Here is a 24985-nt window from a genome sequence, read left to right as displayed (position 1 = left end):
GTCATCCTGCTGGAAAGTTAACCTCCACTCAAGTCTTTTCTATCTTGCAGTTTTTTCTTCCAGGTGGGCTTTGCATATACATCAACCCCCCCCCCCAAAAATTCAATTCTAACCTGCCTTGCTGTCCCTCTGATTTCTAGGTGATTTGCAGTTGTGCCGTTTTTTGGATGCTGCATTGGACCGAGCTCTGCTGCCTGTTCACTATTCTCTTAAACTTCTGAGGCCTTCACAGAACAGCTGGATTCCCATTGAGATTAGACTGCACACAGCTGGTCTCTGAACAAACTAGCTGCCCTCTGGTTGCACAGGGTTTTATTTAGGGGGATCAAAATAAAAATGGACTAAAGACATGCATGCCAGACAGGTTTGTAACGTCCATTTTTTTCAATTTTGTATTATTTTTCTTCCATGTAACAATGAAGTGCCCCTTTTCGTTCACCGATAAAAGAGTAGGGTTGTGTTGCAAACCCATGGACCCTAAAGAACACAGTGTCTCACACCTGACCTAAATAAATGGGTGATTAACAGGCCCGTGCAATTTGATTCAGGTGTGGTGGAGCAGAGACGCATCTTTCTTTCTTTTTTTTTTTTTTTGTATAAAAGTATAGTCGAGAAAAATATCGTCGACTTTAATTTGTCATCTTAGCCACGCAAATCCGTTTTCAGATGCCCTGTTGCTTTTTAATAGTGGAGTGTTTTAAATTCCAAACACAAGCTGAATAAAATAAATAAATATCTCATGCCAACAAAAAGAACGTATCAATTCATGTCATTTTGCCAAGAGGAAGGACTACATGTTACGACGGGTCTGACAAGTTTTGTTTTATCTACGTACGTAGGCTCGTAGCCAATTCTGGCGTCACGTCCGCCGCGTCACTCCTCCGCTAGCCCCGCCCCTACCGTCACAGAGCCTCATATATATGTAGACAGCCGCTAGTTACCTAACAGCCTCGACCGAAACCAAAACGAGAGAACCTCACTCGACCAAGGGTTCTCTTTTTTTGTTTTAGCGAAATAGGCACTTATTTAGCGCGGATACCGACAGTCTGTTATAGGCCATTTCAGCTGTACGAAGAAGAAAAAAAAAAAGTTTATTGAAAGAGAGCGTAACGGCTGGTGTTTGAACTCCGCGCATACGTAGTTTTAGCACGTTAGCTAGCCCGCTAACTGCGCTAGCCGAAGAAGAAAGGCCGTCGAGTTGACTCAGCGTCCGCATTTCCACGGAACGACTCGCCCTGGCAGAGCACAGCTGGCCTTCAGTAGCTGGACCGCGCAACATTCGCCCTAAACACGTCAACACCGAGCGAGGATGGCCCTGAAAAGGATTCACAAGGTAAGATAACGTCGTTGAAATGTCAGCTAGCAGCGCTAGCCGGGCTAGCCACCCACAATGCAGCCGTGTCCTGTGAAACCAGGCGGTGACGCGTGTTCGAGGAAGCGTCAACTTCACCCGTTCTTCGCGTCCGACTGCTTGGTGAATCCGGAGTCTCGTCAGAGCCGGCGGGTTACGTGCTCTGAGATGGACTCGGTTCCGACACGGACGGACCCCGAAGCCCGAGGCGTAGCTGCTCAACGCCGAGCTGTTCCGCGGCTATTGTTAGCACTTTCAGTTACAGGCTAACTTTGTTCGAGACGGGTTGACAACAAGATGTCGCGTAGCTGTCCCACTTCTTCATACCTTCACACGTACGCGCGGTTTCGGGCCCTCTGATCGCTCAACGCTCACGCCGGTGTATGGCAGTAGCGAACATTTCTGGCTTTAGGAGGCTGATTCTGCCTTTTGTGCTCTTCAGCCGGCTCTGTGAGACATTTCCTGTTTTTATTTTTTTTAAAAGATGGTTTTGACGTACATTTGCATTTCAGCGTATGCGATCTGCTGAGGGGACACAAACTAACACCGGCGAGCGTTGACAGGGCGGCTTCATTTCTTCACTCTAGAATATTCCTTTAAGGAAATCCCTCAACTTGTTTGTGAAATGGTGTCTGAAGGCCGGGGTGGGGCAATACTTCCACCTCACTCCAAAACAGCTGTATACCCATAAATAACCGGGTACTTTTATACTCGGCTTACATGGGGATGATTTACTTTTTCCTCCCGGTTTATGGTGTAGATGACGGGTGGGGGGGGTCTAAAGATGTGTCCTGAGAGCAGAAAAGGGGTCAAGGGTGATTCAGTATTCAGTAAGTATTTTAATGTTTAAAAACAGGTTTTCAGAGCACAGCTCTTTACATTGATTTCAAACGGTGATCTCTGTCTTATTTCTGTCGGCTAATTGGTTATTGTTTGTACTTCTATTTTTAATTTTTATAGGAACTTAACGACCTGGCTCGTGACCCTCCAGCACAGTGCTCAGCTGGCCCTGTGGGAGATGACAGTAAGTTTTTACCTTTTTTATCTGAGCCACATATTATTATGCTTTAACAGAAACATTTATTTAAAACACTAATTTTGTTTTTGTAAAGATGCCTATTGCGTAGATCAAACACTCCCCTTTTATGGATGAAAATTCTTGGCCCTGAGCTTTAAACTCAAAGCAAAGTGCATCAGTGAACACAGCTGTCAGGTGCTGCTACCATGGGCCAAGAATGGACACAGTTGTCAGCTTTAAAATGTCTGATGGAAATAAGGAGGAATAAAATCAGCATTTTTACTGGCTTATCAAAGGGAAAAATGTGCCGATTCCATTTTGTAGCGGGTTGATTGGTGCATCTTTTTTAGATATGTTTTTGTACAACTGATATCCCACAAGGAAAAATGTCAAGAACACCTATGTAGCTGAAGATTAAAGTTAAAAGTGAAGGGTTGCGTAGCTTCTAAGCATACAGAGGAAACAACTGGTCGCTGCCAGGAAGCCGTGAGGACACTTTAGATGCATGCTTCCCGTCAGATCACATACCTGTGACCTTTCAGCATTTTCTAACATTTACTTTCTGTTCTCCGCAGTGTTTCACTGGCAAGCCACAATCATGGGACCTGTAAGTATTTTATGACATAACAGTTGCATGCCGGACATAAAATAGAACAGTTCCTTGCTGCCTTTGAATGTGTTCATGAGATAAAGGTCGAAATTTGACTTGATAATGGTGAGCTGTGGGCAGGAAGTGTAGCTGAATCCCTTCTAAGAAATGTGTACATGTTTTTGTTGCAGAGCGACAGTCCATATCAAGGGGGGGTTTTCTTCTTGACAATCCATTTTCCAACAGACTACCCCTTCAAACCCCCAAAGGTGAGTCGGTGCACTTACTAAAATGGCTGGACCAGAACTTTAACGGGCACAGAGTACCTGGTGATAATAAAGCTTAGTTTTTATAATGTTGCTGTCTGCTTTAACCCGTGGATCAAATATTGAAACCTGTGAGGCATTAGCTGCCTTGCAGGAGCAAACCGTCCCTGCTTTGTTACTTAAGTTCCTTTTATACAAACGTATACCTTTACGTTGTGTGATGAGGTTCATGGCTGGTGAGGCACTGACACCTCTGGAGTGGGATTTGCAAATTCATAGACCCCGAAATACAAGCTTATGCTTCAGATATTAACATTAACTGAAATCTTTAGTTTTTAAATTTATATTTAATTTTAGATTTAACATAATAGCAAGGGAAAACAATATTAGGTAAATGTATCTTTATTTGTGGCTTATTTCTTCAAATTGAAAGTTGCACAAGTGAGCTTTTTGTCTGAAGTCCATGAGAGCAGGTTACATTAAGTCTATTAAATAGCATTGTAGATGTTAATGGTCAGTTTGTGTAGCTCCAAACATTTCTGATATTGGCTTTGAATGCGATCCTTCATGTTTGCTGAGGTAAAAGGAAAAAAGGCGGCCGCACAGCCGGCCGTTTGGGTTTCGCCGCTCCTCTTCTCCCCCAGCTGGTTGAAGCTGCTCTTTCAGCTCCAGAGTTGGCCATCCTCTGTAATACTTCCTGTTTCCACTGAAAATCCAGTATAGAAAAAAAGCCTTTAGTATTCAGATGTTATCTTTCATCTTGTCAAAACAAATTTAGATTAGTGTGGTTACAGACTTGTTGGTGGCCCAACCCACGCCCTCCTCTGCGTAGAGGAGCTCGCTGTGATGTGCCGCTGTTACCTGTTCACCTGAATGTTTGAAAAGTAAATGATTCAGACATTTTGCCCATGAAAATGTTAAAATCATGCAGAAAATTTATAGAAGAGCCAAGTAGACAAGTGGATTTTCGCTTATTGCTAGTGTTACTTGTCATGACGGTCTGTTCCCTCTTTTTCTCCAGGTTGCATTCACAACAAGAATTTACCACCCAAATATTAACAGTAACGGCAGTATCTGTCTGGATATTCTCAGATCACAGTGGTCTCCTGCACTTACTATTTCTAAAGGTATGAATATTCATTTGACAAGTTGTGAGATTGATGTTTTTTCCCCCATGTATGAAGAAATGTTTTAACCTTATTTTGGCAATCTTGTTTGTGTACTATATGATCAGGGGCCAGGTTCAATGACAATATGCCTCCCTGAACCATGTTAGAAGATGGTTTGTTTTGACACGAGGTGATGGCATATGGGTTGAAACTATAAAGTTTCTTTTATTTTCTTGCAGTTCTTCTCTCCATTTGCTCACTCCTATGTGACCCAAACCCTGACGACCCCCTAGTGCCAGAGATTGCACGAATCTACAAAACAGATAGTCAGAAGTAAGTATGCATGTAGGATAAAACCTTTGTCTAAGCCTGAAAATGAACCTGTTGTGTATCAAGGTAGCAGCCATTTAAAATATGTTTTCTGATGCTGTAGAACCGGTAATCATCTCATTATACTGCTGACTTTAATATGGCTGGAATCTGTTATGTAATCTGGTTTCACTTTGTTAGGTACAATAAACTAGCTCAGGAGTGGACAACAAAATATGCCATGCTTTAGGGTAAGGTGAAGGGCTAGTGCTGCATCTTGGCTGCTGTTATGAGATTGGATGTGCTGCGATGCGCTGATCTTATTGGCCTAACCAGAGGCTTCTGTGTTAAAGACGCGCAACCGTCACTGTTCTGTCGGCACATATCAGGGAACCTGTCGGTCGGTCTTGGTTTAGGGTTTTGATTTATGCTTTGATCTTCACATTTTGCTTTTACCACATGTATTTCTTTTTATTTAGATGTAACTTCATATAGAAGGCTCCTGTGTGCAAAATTAAAATCTGTAGAGATGAATCACCAGAATTTATTTTATTTTTTCCCCCCCAATGGGGTAGCAATTGCCAAACTCCGGGTTTTTGTAAAGATTTGACCTGTAGGTGGTATATTCCTGGCTGAGAGCGGTGTAAAAACTTTTTTTTTTATTATTATATATCTGTACTTTGAAGCACAGGAAAATGTTTGACTCTAAAATAGTTTATCAGCTTTTTATGAGTGATAAACAATGCAGATGGTTTGTGTATTTTATTTTCTTAAAGGTGTGTATATATAGCCTCTTTATACCTATACCAAAAGGAACAATTCAGTTGATTTTAATAAAATAAGATTAAATGCACCAGGCGTCCATCCTGATGGCCCTTTTTTAGCCTGAATGGAACTCCAGCAACAAGTGAGAATCTACCAGCACTACTGCAGAACTACTAGAAAGCCAGATGGTGGCTATTCACATAGCTATTGCATAAGTCTGGGCCATGCCATAATACCTCGTGGAAAACTGACAGCTCTGCGTAGTCTAAGACCAATCCAACTTAAGGTCCAGTGAGCCGTCACCTGAACCTCCTTCAACAAAATCGAGGAAAAGCACAGCTTTGGCTCGTTGACCAATTGTATGCATGCACAGTGACAGAACAAAGCTTAAAAGACAAAAACAAATACTGCGCCAGCAGGAAATGATCTTTCAGAAAAACATTGTATGCAACCTGAGTGAGTTACTGCCATATAAATTGTCAAATAACGTGAATATGTACTTTTTTTTAGAGTTTGAATTCACATCTCTATGCTTTTAAAAAGGTGGCCAGCATTCACGCGTGTATTATAAACGATCACTCAAAGTGCTTTGCCAGACAAAGCGCTTTGAGCCTAGCAAATGGGGCACATGTCACAGGGGCACAGTAACATGTGCCCTGGGGAAGCTGGCACAAAACCCACAACCTTCCATTGCTAGACTACCTGCTGACCCACAGTCACCCCACTATATGAAACAGCATTCTGCTACGTAACAATGGCACCCAACCCTGGATGTATTGTCTCAGCGTGACCTGGTAGCGTTCAGTGATCGGAAAAAGATCAGATTTTTGAGTTTCCAACCAGCCGAGTCACCAGTTGGGGCTGACTCGGCTGAAAAGTGATTCTGGCCTCAACCAAGTCATCAGTGCATCTTAGGATGCACCTTTTTGTGGATGAATTTTTTTTAATTTTTTTTTATTGTATAATTTTACATATTTTGTATAGTTGACCATAATGGCCTACATTCATAAGCTAACAAATCTGGTCATGGTATGTTTGCATGTTTAAAAGATTACTAACTTAAGCATGGAAAGAGTTCCTGAAGCCTTCATTTGCTGTTTAAACGATCCCTGACATTTAAGTGCATTATATTAAGGCATCCGTTTCCAGCTTCTTTAGGATGTCATTGTGACCTGACCTGAAGGTGCATGTGCTTAAAGTTGTGTGACACAATGCACGAGCAAAAAAAGGCCTCTGAAGTGCTTAACACGTCTGTTTCGTTTTCCAGATACATCAAAATGGCAAAAGAATGGACACAGAAGTACGCAATGTGATGGCTTCGTTTGAAGAGCAGGTGGAAATTGTTGCTGGTTCAAACTTAAGATTACGGGATTCAGTTTTTCTTTTTCACTGTATTATTTTTGGTTAATCAATGCATTTTACCTCCCCTCCCCTCTTTTTCTTTTATTTTTTTTTTCTTTTATTTTTGTTTTTCTCCCCCGCCTGCACGCTCATAAGAAGATAGTGTTTTCTCTGTAGGTCACATGCCAGTCTCTGTCAAATTTTGTAATTTTGAGTTTAATAAAGATCATAGCTCTTAACACTCACGCGAGTGTGCTCAACATATTTGTAATAATTTGCAACCTCTAATGAAGCTGTTCTCCTGAAACTTGCTGAAATCCAATCCCATGATGCTTCACTACGTCATGGGGTGGGTTTGTCTTGGATAGCTGCGTTCCTCCCATGGAAGCCAGCTGTCCGAGGACATCTCGCGCTCGCAGTGCCCTGGAGATTTAAAGTTTCTAATTGGAATAATTCTGCATTTTATCAGATACCAGAATTTTGAGAGTGAGGAAACTGGGTTGGTACTTCTGTCTCATGGATCAATGTGACACCAGTGAGTTCCTCTGATCAATAGTATAGGAATCTGTTATCCGATAAGTGTATCTCATTCCACTATCAAAGTGTGTACAGAGAAGCAGAGCAGCATTTATCAATGTTAAGGAGACAAATATAAGAACTTCAATGTTGTATTTTATGCATGTTAATAAAGGTAGGCTATTATATCTGATGTTTCTGCAAATTAGGGTGAATTGTAAGGTTGAACAGTTGGAAAAAAAATTGGTTCCTCACAAATGCTTTTCATTTGTTTTTGTTTTTTTTTTGTTATTTAGAAGCCAGTAGCTGAGCAGTTAGTTTGTTTTATGCCCACTCAAACACTGTCTTCTTGTAGCCCTGAAATATTGATGCAAAGCCGAAGGTTGATCATCAACTTGTGGCTCTGTTTCTTTTTAGTTTTCCCTTCAATAAAGTTTCTCCAAACAATTCTTCCGTTGCCGTTTTTTATCTGTGGTCTAAAATGTCTGCAAAAACACAGAATAAAATCTGTGGAATTAACGTAAATAAAATTCTTTCATTAAAATTGCGATAAACTTTTTTTTTTTTTTTTTTTTTTATGTCTTAATTACATGGAACAGGGCTTGTCAGGAAATTGCTAAATAAAACTATTTTGTCATCCAGATTCAGTGCTGAATGTACTGTTTTCTAGACAATTGGACTATAGCTGAAAATGTGTACACATAGTTATTTAAATGCCAAAACTTTTAAATTGAACTGAAAGCGAATTCCGTAGAACATTTAAATACTCACTGAAGTAATTTGACGCTAGTTGCAGTTTATCCTGTTGTTGCTGTGAAATGAAACCGTCACCATGAGTCGTCTAAAAGCCTGGCATCTGATTGGTTAACTTGTACAGGAAGTCTTTAAACGGGTTCTAGCTGTTAGCCCCACCCATTTACGGTAAAGGCTTACCTAATGAAATGTCTGGCAGCAGACGCCATAAAATGGCTTAACAATCAAATTAAGTGTTTTTTTTTTAATCATTGGATACATTACTTTTTTGAGTCACGCGTGTCCAATTTAAATAAATGTGGGACGTTTAAAAAAAAAAAAAAAAAAAAGTGTGGGGGGCACTCAAGGGTTTTGCTTCAGCGATTTGAGACATTTTAAAACCTGTGTTTTTTCTTTCTTTTAAGTCATTGTTAAATATTTGTTAAAAAAACGTGCGACTTGAGTATTTAAAGACAATGTAAAACTTCAAAATATTGCCTAACAAACACTTCGCGCCATTACAACCTCCCTGCCGCCATCAGCTGATTGTCACAGGTGGCTCACGTGACAAACACGGAAGTGCCCCTGACACCTGACAGCCCGCAGTCAAAAGCCCACCGAGCTCCCTGCGTACATGCCATGCCTCCTCCATGGCGCGGCTTGTGACTCCGGTGATCTGGGCTCTGTCCTGGCTGGTTTTCGGGGTCCTGTCGTCTCCTCCTCCGGCGTGGGAGCAGCGGCTGGAGCGCAGTCTGAACGGCAAATGGAGGCTGTCCAACTCCAACAGGTCGCTGCTTCTGCCCGCAGCGGTGCCTGGCTGCGTTCACTCCGCCCTGCAGCAGCAGGGATACATCCAGGTAGGGAGCCGCGAATGCAAACTTAAATGCATCTGGGTCAGCGACAACCGGGGACACAGTGAAAGGATATTTTTTTGCTAAATGTATTTGGTGAACGTTTTGCAGAAATAAAAATTTCCTGTTGGCATCCCCCCCACCCCACAATGCCAAATCAGTCCTAAGTGTTAGAAGCAAGGGCCACTACTTTAAACGCGGAATGGAAACAGGGGCCCTACGAATAGATGTTGAGCAGTTATTGGACCTCAATCACTTTCTGTAAGTCTAAAGGAGATTTTTGTATTTTGTAGCTCAGCGTCTAAGACCTAATTAGTAATCTGTGATGCTGAGTGCCTGTCTTCCCTGTGAATTCCTTGTTAGGGCTCCAAGCATCAGTGTCGAAGACGCATCTGACTGATGAGCTCAAGAGAAGAGAGCATGAGATACGACTCTGGGACATCTATAGAGATTAGGGTCAAAGGTCCCTCTTGCTCTAGGCTCCAGCCTTGTGAAACGTTATCTGGAGGTTGGGGGTGATCTATAAAGTATATAGATCATCTTAATTTGACTCACTGACACGAATCAAAATATTCATATTTTAAACAGTGCTCCTACAATGAAAAAAATGCTGATTTGACTTCTTTTGTTTTCTGCTCCACCTTCAGTTAAGACGTTTCAGCTTTAAAACGGATACGCAGTTTCTTGCAGCGTAGCGTTTTAGCAGAAGCGCAGTTTTGATCACTGTTAGCGTATTTTCCAAAAAAAGATGCGGGGACAAAAGGCCTTAGCGCATACTTTAACACGCACCGTACACTCTGAGGCCCTTCGTGCACGTGCTGTTTAAATAAATAAACCCCAATTATTGGGGTTATTCAAACTTAAGCTGTTGTTTTAAACAGTAAATGGCATAACGCGTTACTTTTTTCACTTTTTCTTTCAGGACCCATATTTCAGGTTTAACGATCTGTTGTATCAGTGGATCGCCCTGGACAACTGGACATACAGCACCACGTTCACCGTTCCTCCCCAGATGAGGTCGGTGGCTTTGTGCGGCGCAGTGTTTTTTATTGGTGAGGTGTTGGTGGCGTGCTCGTGACCCGTCTGCCTGCTTATTCTCTGCTCCGACAGGGTCAAACAGAAGGCGCTCCTCATCTTCCACGGCGTGGACACTGTTGCGTCCATCTCGCTCAACAGCGTCGCCCTGGGGACGACGGATGACATGTTTCGCAGATATGTGAGCTGAGTCCTTGGGTTTGGTCAGCGCCGGCCGAGCAGCTCTTCTAAAAGCTCCCTCTGCTTTTTCTGCTGCGCAGGACTTCCCGGTCAGAGATCTGCTGAGAGACGGCGATAACGTGCTGGAGGTCGGCTTCGTCTCGCCGGTCCTCTACGCCTCGGAGCGGAGGAAAGCTCATTCCTCCTACGCCGTCCCTCCTGAATGTCCGCCCGACGTCCAGAAAGGGCAATGTCACGTCAATTTTATTCGAAAGGTAAGGACGAAAATAAAAATGAAAACAAAATTGCATAGATTCTCCCTGATGAGCAATTGAATGGGTGTTTTAATCTGAGGAATCATTAGATTCAATTCAATTCAATTTTATTTATATAGCGCCAAATCATGAAACATGTCATCTCAAGGCACTTTACAAAGTCACATTCAATCAGATTATACAGATTGGGTCAGATTATACAGATTGGTCAAAAATGTCCCATATAAGGGAACCAGTTGATTGCATCAAAGTCCCGACAAGCAGCATTCACTCCTGGAGAAGCGTAGAGCTACAGGGACAGTCGTCTGCATTGTCCATGGCTTTGCTGCAATCCCTCATACTGAGCAAGCATGAAGCGACAGTGGGAAGAAAAACTCCCCTTTAACAGGAAGGAAAACCTCCGGCAGAACCGTGCTCAGTGTGAACGGTCATCTGCCTCGACCGACTGGGGTTAGAGAAGACAGAACAGAGACACAACAAGAGAGACAAAAAAGCACAGAAGCACACATTGATCTAGTAATCTGTTCTACATTAGATGGTAGTAGCGGGTGAGCCGTCTTCTCTGGATGATGTCACAGTTAACAGAAAACCAGACCAGGTGTACCTACTATGAAGAAAAAGAGAGAGAACAGAAAGTTAAAGCAGAAATGACAACACGCAATGCATAATTGAAGAACAGTAGAACTCTATAGAGTGAGAAAATTAGATCCTGATGTCCTACAGTAGCCTAAGCCTATCACAGTAAAACTATAAAGGTAGCTGAGAGTAACATGAGACACTCTAACTAGAAGCTTTGTCAAAAAGGAAATTTTTAAGATTAGTCTTAAAAGTAGACGGGGTATCTGCCTCACGGACCAAAACTGGGAGTTGGTTCCACAGGAGAGGAGCCTGATAGCTAAAGGATCTGCCTCCCATTCTACTTTTAGAGACTCTAGGAACCACCAGCAGACCTGCAGTCTGAGAGCGAAGTGCTCTGTTAGGAACATACGGGGTAATCAGAGCTCTGATATATGATGGAGCTTGATTATTAAGGGCTTTATATGTTAGAAGAAGAATTTTAAATTCTATTCTTGATTTAACAGGAAGACAATGAAGGGAAGCTAAAATAGGAGAAATATGATCCCTCTTGTTGATTTTCATCAGAACTCTTGCTGCAGCATTTTGGATCAGCTGAAGGCTTTGAACTGCATTTTGTGGACTTCCTGATAGTAAAGAATTACAATAGTCCAGCCTTGAAGTAACAAATGCATGGACCAGTTTTTCAGCATCACTCCTGGACAGAATGTTTCTCATTTTGGCGATATTCCTGAGGTGAAAAAAGGAAACTCTGGAAACCTGTTTAATATGGGATTTAAATTACATGACGTGGTCAAAAATAACACCAAGATTTTTACTTTATTACCAGAGGCCAAGTTAATGCCATCCAGATTAAGTGATTGATTAAGAAGTTTATTTTTTGAGGACTCTGGCCCAAAGATTAAAACTTCTGTCTTGTCAGAATTTAGATGCAGGATGTCATAATGCAGATAATGTATCATGTCAATCAGTAGATGTTTATTTGTATAAAGATGCGAAAACTTTAAAACAATACATTCTGTCGGTCTATCATGTAAAATCCTTAAAAAGTGCATTAAAGTTTGTGATTTTTGAGCGAGGCACATGGAGCAGGACTTTGGCATGACTGTGACTTCAACCCAGAGACGCTCCGATCCGATACCCGCTCTGATATCGACTAATTAGCTGCCTCGGATATTGAGTGAATGACGCCGATCCAGTCATTTCTTCTTCTTTTTTTTAATTATTATCATACACAGCAATACAGTCACAGCGATCTAGTCACTTCACTTCTACGTTTGCAACGCCGGTTTCATCGTCACGCAGAGCACGCGCAGAGAGAGCCAAGTCTGCCGTTTGGAAACATCTCAAACTTGATAGGCCAACAAGTCCGACTGCAACGTGCAGCATCTGCCACGCGAAAATTGCGAGGAGCGGTGATAAAGTTGTTAGATTCAACACCGCGAGCACGGCAAGGGATGCGGCTCATTCATCCATCAGGAGTATCGGCCGATGCGCTTGGCCCGGGTATCTGATTGGATAAAATGAAACAAAAAACTGGATCGGTGCCCCTCTACTTGAACCCAAAGGAAATGCAATGCAGGAAAAGCCTGGCTAAAGATAACGGGAGGCTTTTATTTTAGTTTACCACTCGATGCCTTTGAAACTGACCCTCAGCTCTGTCCTTTTCCAACGTAGGAGCAGAGCTCTTTCAGCTGGGACTGGGGACCTTCCTTTCCCACTGTGGGCCTGTGGAAAGGAGTTCGGCTGGAGGCGTTTGACGTCCTGCAGCTTATCCAGCTTTCCTCTCTTCCTCTGTACGGTGGGTGCCATCTGATCTTCATCACCAAGCCTTTATTGGATGGAGCTGCAAAAAAAAAACAACAACATAAAAGTGAAACAGAGGAAGGAAATCAGGCGCCGGGCTGAATCCTAAAGGACTCTCTGAGCATCACTTTTCTGCGCTTTTTATTGTTGGGCGAGCGTAGCTGCGTAATGCAGACTAGATCTGCAAATCACGGCTGTTGGTTTTTCTAGTGCGTTCGCCCCGGGTTGCAGATTTCTCCCAGTTTGCGTTACCGTGGCAGCTTACTGAAGTTATTCCTGCATTCTGCTTGTCCAGATCGCAGCGGCTCCCGCTGGAGGCTGCGGGTGGAGCTTCTCGTTGACGCGGTCCAGACGTTGGACAGCAAAGTCGAGCTCTCCGTCCCCGGGCTGGCCTCCAAACGCACGCTTCCCGTGCGCTTTCTCCAGGGAAGGTTACAGTACAACTTCACCGTAGACATCAACCAGGTGCCCAGAACAATTCTGTCAAGATTCTTAGATTCAGGTCGAGTTTTCGACTTCAACAAAAATCCCATTGTTTTGTCATGACTTAAAAAATCACTAAAGTAGTTTTTTGTTTTTTTGCTTAGAGCAGAGAGGTGAAGCTGTGGTGGCCCAATGGACATGGGGATCAGCCCTTTTATCTTCTCGCTGTCAGGGGATTTCTGGGGAAGTTTCTGATCCTGAACAAAGAATCCAAGGTCAGCCTTTATTCTTCTTGTTTTCAGGCATTTTAATTAATTCCTTGTTTTCTTTAACTTAAAAAATAAAAGTTCTTCACTAATAACTTGAGTCTCTGCTGCAGGTGTTTTTCCGCACCGTGGAGCTTATCCAGGACCCAGTTGTTGGATCTCCGGGCTTGAGCTTTTACTTCCGCGTCAACGGCAGGCCCGTTTTTCTCAAAGGGTCCAACTGGATCCCGGCTCACTCCTTCCAGGACCGAGTGACACCTGCTAGGTCGGTGGCTAACACGATTATTTCCAGCTCTGTTCCTTTGTTTTGTTTTATTTTACATCTTGTTCTCATTCGTGGTCAGAAGATTGTGCTCAGCTGTGCGTATGTTCACGTTCTCTGTGCTCCACCTCTGTGCGCTGCAGCTTGAGAAGCCTGCTGCAGTCTGCCGCCGACGCCAACATGAACGCGCTCCGGGTCTGGGGGGGAGGAGTGTACGAACAGGACCTGTTCTACGACATCTGCGACGAACTGGGCATCATGGTAACTTCTAACTGCCTAACCTTCTTGCACTCGGAGTGAAAGTAGGTCATTTTTTATTTTTTTTTTATGCCTGGCCACGGCCGGCTTTGAAAGAAAGCGTTTTAAGCGATAACGTCGGAAACAAGAGGCCCGCGGCTGTGGATTCTGACCTAGGTCGCGTAATAAATGATGTGAAAGCAACGGCAGAGCCATCTTTTTGCTCCAGTTACGGCTGCAAGGTCTCTCATGGGTTACTGCTACCAGCTTTGCACGTCTACAGGCTGAAACCATCGTCTGCCTCTTAAAACAGCTCAAGCTCCGTTAAACTGGATGGAGAGCGTCTGTGAATATCAGTTTCTAAGTCTATTCTAGTTCATGGCTTTGATTCTTACACACCGATATCTGTTGATCTAAACCCGGGGGTCACCAACATGGTGCCCTCGAGCCTGCTCTAAAAAAAGCTCAATCTAACAGTGAGCTGCACTTTATTTATTCTATTGCTCTTCCTGTTTATTCACAATTGCATTTATATAGATTTAAAATGACATTGCATCTTCCCGTCAGCACTTACCAGCTTCCCTGTCCTATTTAAAGAAAAGCTTTCTTTGCCCATATGCGACCTGTATCTGATCTTTTTATGACAGTCTGAACAACACAGATCGGATTTTTTCAAATGCGACCCAGGCCACTTGGATATGTGGTCCTGAATCCGATACGTATCTGATCTTTTCAAATGTGACCTGTGACGGCTGGGTTGCATTTATCCGACCTGTACGTCGCCGATACTCGACAAACGTCACTATTCTGTGTCCTGCTATGCAGAAGCATAGAAAAACGAAGAAAAACGACACCCATAGCGGACTACAATGAGGAGAGCAGTCAATGGAGGGAAAGCTCCGGTTAGAAAATAAATTAATGACCGAAAAATGCGCGCCAGCATTATAATCCATGTTTACTTCTGCAAACACTGAGGACGCTTGCTACGTGTGACGTCCTCGAGTGCGCATGCGGGACACTTCGGTTTAGTTCACACAGGAGATCACATACAAGTCGCATATATTTGGAAATGTGAACGGACACGCAAAAAAATCTGATTTCGCAAAAAAATCGTAATTGAGCATTAACACCTGCAGTGTGAACGTAGCCTAACATTCAGTTTCTCAGAAGATTAGAATATCGTATAAGGGCAATAAAAAATTAGATTGGAGTCCTGCTGTAAAAGGATGCATCTGCATACAGCTTGTCAGCAGAAGAAAGCAGATGAGATGACACCACAAAATCTCACTGACTGTGGAAACGTCACACTGGACTTCTAACTCTTCAATCTGCTCAAAGCTGCAAATCATCCCTTTTACGGAAGACTCTTCCTGCCATACTTTTTCCTTCCACCTAACTTTCCATAAATGCAGCATTTAACCGTTTCACAGTGTTCCAATTTTCTAAAACGCTGAATTTTGGGTTTTTATTCCCTGTAAGCCACCATCTTCTCAATTACAAGAAACAAAGTCTTGAAATATTTCCCTCTGTATAATGAATCTATATATAAGATTGCGTTTTTGAAATAAGTGACCAAAGGTATTGAACTTTTTCGCAGTAGTCTAATTTTGAGACGCACGGGCACTTTGTCACGGCATGAGTTCGACTCGTGGTGCGTTTTGCAACATTTTGTCAGGTTGTTGAGCTAATTTCACCGTCTCACTGCAGGCCATTATCTGGAGAGCGCGGCGAAAACGATGAATAGCGGCCGATCTGGGATATGTGTAACAGCAAAAGTGACTCGTGAGCATATTGCTGAGCAGACAGGCGCTGAGAGCATTTAACCCTGTGTGTTTTAGGTTTGGCAGGACTTTATGTTCGCCTGTGCCATGTACCCCACTGATGATGACTTCATACAGACGGTGAGGGAGGAGGTCACCCAGCAGGTGAGCACGAGTACTGACGGAAGCGCTTTCTGTCTTTCTGCCGGCGCTGTAAACAGGAATGTATGCAAATGGGCCCACAGAGATGGGTCTGTTTCCGAAAAGAGGAAACGCGCATGCAGCTGGGCTCCTTTCGCCTCGACAGGAGCGCCATTGTGATCTCACCAAAATAACCCATGCCACGCTCGCTACTCTTGCTTCGCAGGTCCGCCGCCTGAAGTCGCACCCTTCCATAATCGTTTGGAGTGGGAACAATGAAAATGAAGCTGCCCTGGCAACAAACTGGTTCAGCATCCCAGCTTCCCTGAAGCCTGTATACATAAAAGACTATGTGACTCTTTATGTGAACAACATAAGGCGGATTGTGCAGGAGGTAAGAGTCTGATGCTGTGTTGGTAGGGGTCAGTCAAAGCGGCTTTTTAAATGTTAGTCGGAATTCCAGCAGAAACTCGTATGTAACAACTCGTGTCTACTTCAGGAGGACCCGAGTCGGCCGTTTCTCGTCTCCAGTCCGACCAACGGAGCCGAATCCGAGCAGGAGGGCTGGGTGGCGGCAAACCCGTACGACCCTCGCTACGGAGACGTTCACTTCTACAGCTACGTCCACGACTGCTGGGACTGGAGATCTTTCCCCCGGACACGTTTCGCCTCGGAATACGGCTTCCAGTCCTGGCCGTCCTTCTCCACTTTGCAGCCGGTAACTTACCAGCAGTGTTTTGTTTTGTTTTTATTTCAGGTTCAGTGTGCGTGAATGTGTGCAGTCGCAACCTGTGGAGACTATTACAGCAACCTTGCAAAAAAGGATTCATATGCCTTGACCGTTCCACGTTTTGTCCCGTTACAACCAGGGAAAAAAAGTAGTTTTTAGGGGTGGAAATGTGAGACACCCCCTTAAAACAACACATAAATGTGGAATAGAAATTGTACACTGCAAAAACGGAACTAGAAATAAGTAAAATATTCTTTAAAATGAATGTATTTGTCCTTGATTTGAGCAGGTAAATAAGATGATTTGCCAATGGAATAAGATGTTTGCACTTAAAATAGGAACAATTCATCTTTATCGTCTTTCAAGTGCAGGATGTCTAAATATCTTATTTTGGGGGTCAAAATACTCATTCCATTGGCAATTAGTCTTATTTACCTACTCAAATCAAGGATAATTACTCTAATTTTAAGAACATTTTACTTATTTTTAGATCCGTTTTTGCAGTGGACGGAAGAGCGGCAAGAAGAAAGCCGCTGTTGAAAGTAAAGCATAAGAAGGCAACGATGTGCAGAGCACCACAACCACGTGAGAGAATATGTCCTTCTCAGATGAGACCAAAGCTTTTTTTTTTCTTCTTCCCTATGCTGCGCATGGGGAAAACTGCACATTACCCCGAACGCCTCATCCGTCCCCTGGAAACACGGTGGTGGAGGCATCATGCCACCGGGCGAAACTTGGGAACCTGGAAGGTTTAACCTGTGAGCAGCAATGAAAAGCGTAGCAGAACCGCTGCCTTCGCCCAATCACGCCCAATTTCCTTTTCCGGTTCACGTCAAAAAGGTAGCTTGCAATAGGACGGCCTAGACTGATGAACTCGGTTGAGAATCTGTGGCAAGACTTGGAAAACTGATATTGTCAAACACTTTCCAGTCAGTCGGACTGAGCTTAGGTTATCTGGCAAAGAAGAAAAATGCGAATTGATCAAAGGTTGAAGAAGACGTACCCAAAAGACCTTCAGGGATAATCGCAGCAAAGGAAGGTTCTGGTAGTCAGTGTAAGGAGACTGGGCTCTGTGAGATTGAATTACACACAGAGTAGATGCTATCTGAAGCATATTGGGTCAACTGGAATTTATTTAGGGGCGCCATTGTAGAGGGGGCTACATACAAATGCATGCCTCGCGTTTTGAAATCCATCCATCTTTTTCTTTCCACTTGACAGCGGTCTACCACTTTGTGTTGGCTTGTCACATGAAATCTGGATAAAATATGTGGAAGTTTGTGGTTGTTTTACACCTGAATTTCTGTTATGACCTGAAGTTAAACACCTATAAATGTCACCATAGGGTGAAAGAGAGAGCCAGAAAGGATCGAATCTGCCCCTCTAAACCTATTGGTGGTAAAACAGTTGGAAAAACACACCGAATGTTGGGATTTGGGACCAAACTGACTCAATATGTCACGGAATAGAGCGAGCTGAGCTAAACGGTCATTCATTTTGCCCGTTTGTGTCTGTCCCTGTTGCTGCTTTTCAGGTTTCTGTCCAAGAGGACTGGAGCTACGGCAGTGATTTCACATCCCATCGCCAGCATCACCAAGAGGGGAACCAGCAGATGTTGCAGCAGGCCGCGCTCCACTTCATCTTGCCCAACTCCACCGATCCACTGAAGAGATTCACAGATTCTCTGTACATCACGCAGGTAAACCACGCAGGCCCCTAACATCTAGCTGCCTATACATTCAGCGAGATGCGTAATGGGGCTGGACGATAATTCAGTAACAATATATATTGATCGATAGACATATATCGATGATATGAGATTTTTTGTCTTGATATCAAGAAAAAAAGGTAATTAAAAAGTCCAGTAGAACAGTTTTCCTACCCTTTGCATTCCAGCCTATTAGTATTACAGTCATTACATCCTAACATAAATCCTCCCAACCAATTACAAACACAGACCCAGGAACCAAGCTCCGCCCCCTTCAAAAAATTTCAGAGAGCACATGTTCTTTTTTTTTTTTTTTTTTAAACTTGCAGTTTTGGTAAAAAGTTGGTGGAATAAAGGGTTAATTCAGTGCTTGTGTGCTCTTTATTTACAAATAGGTCGCTAAGCAATAGCATTAAAAGCCAGGGGTGCACTTAAAATATATGTTTTAAATTTGTTGATAATTATCGACATTGATCAATATGATTTCAATGTTATCAGTATGCTTTTTTTTTTTCCTATATCGTCCAGCCCAATACATATGCATCTCTCCCATTATAGATATTTGTTCATGACTCATTGAAAGGCTTTCTATCTAATAGGCCAGCGGCAAACATCTGTCTGTTAACGCATATGTTCAATATCTATTAAACAAAGATGAAGACAAATGGGGGGGAAATGGCACACAGAAACATGTGTAACCCTTACATTTAATTCAAACTCTGCATGATTTCTTTTAATAATTAACATTTGTGATTTGCGATTTTACTCGTTTGTCTTTGGCCGACTATTGGCACAGTCAGTCTTTAGCTGAGTTGGTGGAGTTGTCAGATCCTGATGTTGCTGGTGGTGATCGTGCAGGTCATGCAGGCCGAGTGCGTGAAGACTCAGACAGAGTTTTATCGGAGAAGTCGCAGCGAAATCGTCGAGGGCAAAGGTCACACCATGGGCGCTCTCTACTGGCAGCTCAACGATATCTGGCAGGCGCCTTCATGGTCATCAATCGGTGCGTGAAACTGAAGGGGTAATCGGGGAAAAAAAACACAGATTTGCCAAAAGCCTTTTTATTAGCTGTTGGAATGGAAACATGTTTGTGAGGAGATTACTTGAGTTCAGAAGTTATTCTCACGGATTCTGGTCTCTCTGTGTGCGCAGAGTTTGGTGGGAAGTGGAAAATGTTGCATTATTTTGCTCAGCACTTCTTTGCCACCGTCCTTCCTGTTGGCTTTGAAGACGACGACACGCTATTCATCTACGCCGTCTCCGATCTGAGCCGTGACCTGAAGCTCAGGGCTGTGGTGAGTTTTCACTTTGTAAACCTCAGATTACAGATATGTGTCACGGATTCCAAAACAAAAGTGCAGGTTGGTTTGTCTGACGTAAATACTATAAAACAATGCAATCATTTGCAAATCATTTGAAGCAAACAATACATAAAAAAACAAAACAGTACCACCAGTTCTGGAAAAACTACTTGCACGTTTTTCGACATAACTTAAACCGCTGACCTTATTCACAAGTAAATATTGACTCCAAGATCTTTGACTTCATCAGCAACCAAAACTAAATCAATGACTGCTGTCGTGTGGAGAAAGTCCAATCAAAGCATCACGTGTTGGAGCTATCCTGCCTGCTTTTATCGACCCCATGCCTTTGTTTTGGGGTTTTTGTTGAGTGGGGGATTGTCATATCAGTAAGCTATCTTCAGCATTGTAGGTTATATTCACTTCATAGCACAAAACCCCAGGTTCTCCCTTACTGCCGCAGCAGTAAAAGTTGCAGTGAACTCTCCAATCGCTCAACCCTCCAAGTTGGATGGGGGTGGGGGGCAGGGCGGTGGACCATAGAAATTATAAATGTAGACTGGGCGGGGTCTGCCTATGCTGCGGATGAGTCAGAGCGTCCACCATGTTGAAGGTGGCAAATCTGCTGTTAGACTCAGTCACTTAAACATGATCAGAGAGACTTTAATCTCAGAATATACTTTATATTTGTAATATTTTTATTTTTGCAATATTACAAGTTTATTTTCGTATCCCTTTGGCTTCATTCTCCTGACTTTATTCTCGTAAAGAATAAAAATAATTATAAGAATCTAACCTGGCCCTATTACTCCAGGACTAAAATTGTTCTGCAAACTGACTATTCTAGAAATCCCCCCTCATAATCAGGGGCGGTTCTAGACCAAATTTACCAGGGGGGCCAAGGTGGGGCCAGTGTTTTTTCACAGGGGCACAGAACAAAATTTTTTAAAAACAATAAAATGGCAATATTTAACTGTGTAATAATAGTAAGTGAGCCACTTGTGGCTCTGGAACTGCAGGTTTCAGACCCCTGATCTAGCAGTTGAAAACTTTGCCCCCTGCTCAGTACAGCTAAAGCTAAACGTGTAACATCTTAAGTTTTAAATTATTTTTAGAGTAAAGCTGTATAGGTAAAAAAATTATATTGGTCAAAGTAACCAATCAGTTATAGTTTCTTTGCCATTGCAAATAATTATGAGAAGTTTATTTAACATAATGCTTTTAGTACAGGGGCCATAACAGGGGCCAGGGCCATTTCTACAGGGGCATGGGCCCCTGTTGGCCCCTGTCTAGAACCGCCCCTGCTCATAATACAACGTTTTTCTCATAATATTACCACGTTTGTCTTTTTTTTTTTTTTTTTTTTTTTGCTATATTCTGCTATGACTTTTTTCTCATATTAGTAATTTTATCTCTTTAATACTCCCCCAAAAAGTCTGTTGTTAATCTGTGTCTATAGCAGATCTTAAAAGGTTCACACGGTTTTATTAAATAATGAAGACCACAATGTTTAGATCTAATTGATTTGATTTTTAGATCCATAACACATATTTGTATATAAACACACCTATTTATTTAGAATACTTCAAAAAGACGTTCACTACTTTCTGCCACATACAACATGGCGGTGACGCTGACGTACAAACCTGCGCCCAATGAGGCGTCTACGTTTATAATGTCTATGGGGGGAAACTGCTTTATTTCTTTCTACATTGTAGATAGTAGATACATGAAGTCATCAAAACTATGAAGCAACCTATATAAAATTATGTAGCAAACAATAAAAAAAGCGTGTTTTGTACCTTTAAATCCTTCACAATAGACCCCTTTCTGTTTTGACGACTACTCATAATAAAAATAAAGACAAACCATTGAATGAGAAGCTGTGTCCAGACCTTTGGCTGCTAGTGTATATATTCAGAACTTTTGCATATAATTCGTTTTATCTAGATTTTTTTTGTCTACCTGAACTTAGTTTTATTATGTCTTATTATTAAATGCAGTGCCAGCATATTTTGAATTTTATCACAGAAACAGGTCTGTGTGTGTGTGTTTAACAGGTCACCGTGTACGCCTGGTCAGACCTGGATTCTGTTTGCACGTTGACGTCAAACCTGCTGCAGGTGCCCGGAGGCAGTGCTGTGGCCATTTTCAGGCAGTCTGTCGCCGCCCTGCTGGCAGGATGCGGCCGCTGCACCCGCCTCACCTGCCTGCTCACCTTCCACCTACAAAATGAAGACGGCATCCAGCAGGGTCCTACCAACCGCCACTTCCTCTGCAAACCCAAAGACGCTCAGGGGCTCCAGAGACCCAACATTACTGTAAGCGTGCTTCTAGGATTGAGTTCAGACACAGAGCAGTTGATGTGGTCGATTTCCCTCATGTGATTTTTTGTGATTCCTTTTTCTCTTCAGCAGCATTAAATATTATCAAATTACTTTTTTTTACCCTCTCTATTAAAATTCATGGACCTAACTACATTTTAATTGTAAAGTTAAACAAAGATTTCTCAAAAATAACTCATGGTTTGAGAACTTTCTGCGTCGCTGAAGATGTGAAACTACAGGTAGATCCAGGAGCAAGGTGTCTGTACAAATAGTCTAACTTATTGATGCGCTCTGTATTCTGAGCTAGTTATTTTTAAATAACAGCTGTGTCCAACTCGCTTTGAGAGCAGAACTCTGATTTCCTCATATTTGTTAGTTAAATCATTCTTTTATTTATTTTACCCATACAGGAGCTTTAAAGGGGACCTATAATGTCTTCCTTGTCTTATTTAGACCATTCAGTTGTGGTTTATATAAAGTGGAGCTGCAATGCTTTGGTCTCAGTGGCAGGCACAGTCGCGATATTCCGATAATAGATGACTGCGGGGCTAACTTTTTGTTCATTATCATTCAAGCTAGGTTTAGAAGTTGTTTGCGGACTGGTTATCGTCCATGTTATTGGGTTTCGATAACTGTAAGTATGTTAACGTTCACAACAACATATTCATCTGGGACTTACATCAGTGCCATGCTCGCAATAAATATCCACACAGACTTCTCTACAGCAGTAGACAAAAAATATTATAAAAAGCAGTTCTGTTTTCAGCTTAGCTTTCTTGTTATGATCCGGCCGGTACCCATTGTTGTCTCCCGTTGATCAAACACAGAGACGCAGGTATCCACTGAGTAACTCTAATTCTTTTAATTAGTAGTGTAACAGAGCTTTCTAGGTTTGTCACCGGCACCGCATGTCGTGGAAGGAGACTGGACTCAGAGCTGGGCTTCTTGGTTGCTGCATGGCTCAGAGGGACAAAACACCTATATCGATCTTCGAGCATGTGGAAAATAGGAAAACATGTTTCTTCTACACAGCAATAATCAAGTCAATGGTTATTTGTGGGGTTTTTTAGACAAAAATAGTGTGCATTAAATATATATCACTGATGTTACAACAATAAGTAACCCTAAACGTCAGGATTTATTTCACGTTTGTTAAAGAATGATGATAGAGGGGGAAAGGTACCTCCAGAAATGCTCAACACTGTGTTCCGAGCTTCCAGCAGTGTTGCCAGGCCTGCTTTTTATCAGCAACTTTGGGCTTGTTTATTTTTGCTGTTTACAATGTAGAGGTAATAGGGCTGGTTGTGGGCATCACCTTTTGTCTGAAAACGTGTGGCAAAGACTGAGTGACAGCCATTTGTTAGCAGTTAGCGGCTCGCATTAACTCCCTCAAATTTCCTTATTGAGCTTCGGTTTAATGGCTGCGACGCTAATATTTTTGTATGTGGAATATGAGTTTAGGAAACTTTTTGATTAGCTGTGCCCGCCACTGTTTGGTCTGAATTCCTCGTTATTGTTGCTCCACAGCCCCTCTTTTGCCCCAGTTCTGAGCTGCTAATGCTAATCTAATTGAGGCACTAAACACCTCACCCCCCTCTAGGTAGCAGAGCGTTTCACTCCACCCTGTTCGGCCATTTTTGTAGTATGCTGGGGGACGGTGTAACAAATTTATTGGGTAACAACCGAACATTTTCACTTATCTACTTGTAGCTTTGGCATCCTTCAGTTTTGGACTACATAATCGCAGCATAAAAAAATCTCTGTAGATGTTATAGATTCCTTTCTAGAGGCTTTTAAAACCTTTTCTGCTTTCTCTGACTTTATTTATGAACATCAAAGGCACCAAAACGGGAAATAACCGAGACTTCTTTACTGAGGTAGATACGAATGCTGTTAGCACCAGTTAATTCTGAGGTGAGGTGCAGTCACTGATCGGGAAAGAGATCGCATTTTTAGCTTTCTTAGTTTTCTATTCATCTTTTTTTTCCCCCTATATTTGTTAGGAAAATATGGAATAAGTAGATTTTTATGTAACCGCTAAGCTCTGCGTCATCTCTGGTTTGTTTTTTTATCTTCAGGGATGTCTCAGGAAGTCAACTATTAAAAACTGACGAAGCATAATCTCTCTCCTCCAACAGGCAAAGGTCCGAGAGGATGAGTCGGGCTTCGCGGTTGCCCTTCACTCCGCCGCCGTGGCTCCCTTCGTCTGGCTCGACGTTGGAAACGTCCCGGGTCGCTTTAGCTCCAATGGCTTCCTGATGGTCACAAGAAACACAACCATCAGCTTCGAAGCCTGGCGTCCCACCAGTGCAGCAGAACTATCCAGATCCCTCACAGTCACAACTTTAATGGACTTGTACTGATCGGAGACTGGACTGTAGTTCTGTTTTGGGCTTCGTTCCCAGCTGTTCATTAAAAATGTTCTACTCTTAAGGGACTCTCGAATGTGTGACAGAAGCTGTCGATACATCCATCTTATTTTTGTTTCCTTAAACTTGTGAAACAATAAATGTAGGATTACGTGCCATAATGTGTTGGCTGCTATCACAACAGGGCGAGGCCCCGCATGAGGTCGGTACCAGAGCATCTCAGGGACTTTTAGTGTACGTGGAGATTTCATACTCCCTTGTCAGTAGTGCATTGATGTAGAATTAAATTTTTTTTGCATTGTTTTGCACATATTAGATCATATTACAAAGATGGACGCTTCCTATCCTATCAGAAATGTTTTGTACCACAGACTAATGCTTGGATTTGAAGAGCTTTAAGCCATTGAGTTACTTTTTCACAATGTTTTCACAATAAAAATCTGTCCATCCATCCATCCTTTTCATATTTGTGCTGTACCTGTTTTGCTAAAGCAGTGTGACCCAGTAAGCAGGGCATTTACATGATGCACTAATTCACTTTATACTGTTAATGAACGATAACTTAGAAATGTCAAGACAGTAAAGTCCAGGTTTAATCCTATGAGGATTTTTACATTCTTGCAACAACTGGGAGTTTAAGAACAATTGCCACCTTGAAACCTTAACGGCTTAATTGTCAGACAAGAAGGTAAAAAAGTCACAGATAATGGTTACTCAAAACGGGCGGGCGAGCGAGTAACACACGTGACTTCTCTAAATCAGG

The 24985-nt window shown here is 42.6% G+C and overlaps 2 protein-coding genes and 1 long non-coding RNA gene across 5 annotated transcripts; 2 read left to right on the top strand and 1 right to left on the bottom strand.

Annotated features, from left to right (window-relative positions):
* Nucleotides 1-914: 914 nt before the first annotated feature.
* LOC105939568 (ubiquitin-conjugating enzyme E2 D2) lies at nt 915-7713 on the top strand. 3 transcript variants are annotated; one of them, XM_021308217.2, is made up of 8 exons: nt 915-1333; nt 2312-2375; nt 2945-2976; nt 3150-3227; nt 4246-4351; nt 4573-4666; nt 4844-4893; nt 6675-7713. In XM_021308217.2, the coding sequence occupies exons 1-7, from the start codon at nt 1310-1312 to the stop codon at nt 4890-4892; spliced, it is 447 nt and encodes a 148-aa protein (XP_021163892.1). In that variant the 5' UTR covers nt 915-1309; the 3' UTR covers nt 4893; nt 6675-7713. The 3 variants fall into 3 exon arrangements, with proteins under 3 accessions (XP_021163892.1, XP_012737250.1, XP_021163893.1); XM_021308218.2 differs by lacking the exon at nt 915-1333 and adding an exon at nt 1709-1730; XM_012881796.3 differs by lacking the exon at nt 4844-4893 and having other exon boundaries at nt 919-1333.
* Nucleotides 3237-8236, bottom strand: LOC110366546. Its single transcript, XR_002426765.2, has 3 exons — nt 8036-8236; nt 4021-4093; nt 3237-3930 (listed from the first exon to the last, which is right to left on the bottom strand). It is a non-coding gene; the product is annotated as an uncharacterized LOC110366546 (long non-coding RNA).
* Nucleotides 8237-8557: 321 nt separating this feature from the next.
* On the top strand, nt 8558-24675 carry manba (mannosidase, beta A, lysosomal). Its single transcript, XM_012881794.3, has 17 exons — nt 8558-8853; nt 9770-9864; nt 9958-10063; nt 10143-10316; nt 12570-12693; nt 12994-13163; nt 13286-13396; nt 13501-13652; nt 13793-13910; nt 15725-15811; nt 16014-16181; nt 16287-16505; nt 18052-18216; nt 19084-19228; nt 19378-19520; nt 21587-21847; nt 23992-24675. Exons 1-17 carry the CDS (start codon nt 8647-8649, stop codon nt 24214-24216), a joined length of 2670 nt encoding a protein of 889 aa, XP_012737248.2. The 5' UTR covers nt 8558-8646; the 3' UTR covers nt 24217-24675.
* The last annotated feature ends 310 nt before the right edge of the window (nt 24676-24985 follow it).

This window comes from Fundulus heteroclitus, unplaced genomic scaffold (genome assembly GCF_011125445.2).
Source record: "Fundulus heteroclitus isolate FHET01 unplaced genomic scaffold, MU-UCD_Fhet_4.1 scaffold_579, whole genome shotgun sequence".
Classification (NCBI taxonomy): Eukaryota; Metazoa; Chordata; class Actinopteri; order Cyprinodontiformes; family Fundulidae; genus Fundulus; species Fundulus heteroclitus.
This window is presented reverse-complemented; position numbering and strand designations above follow the sequence as displayed.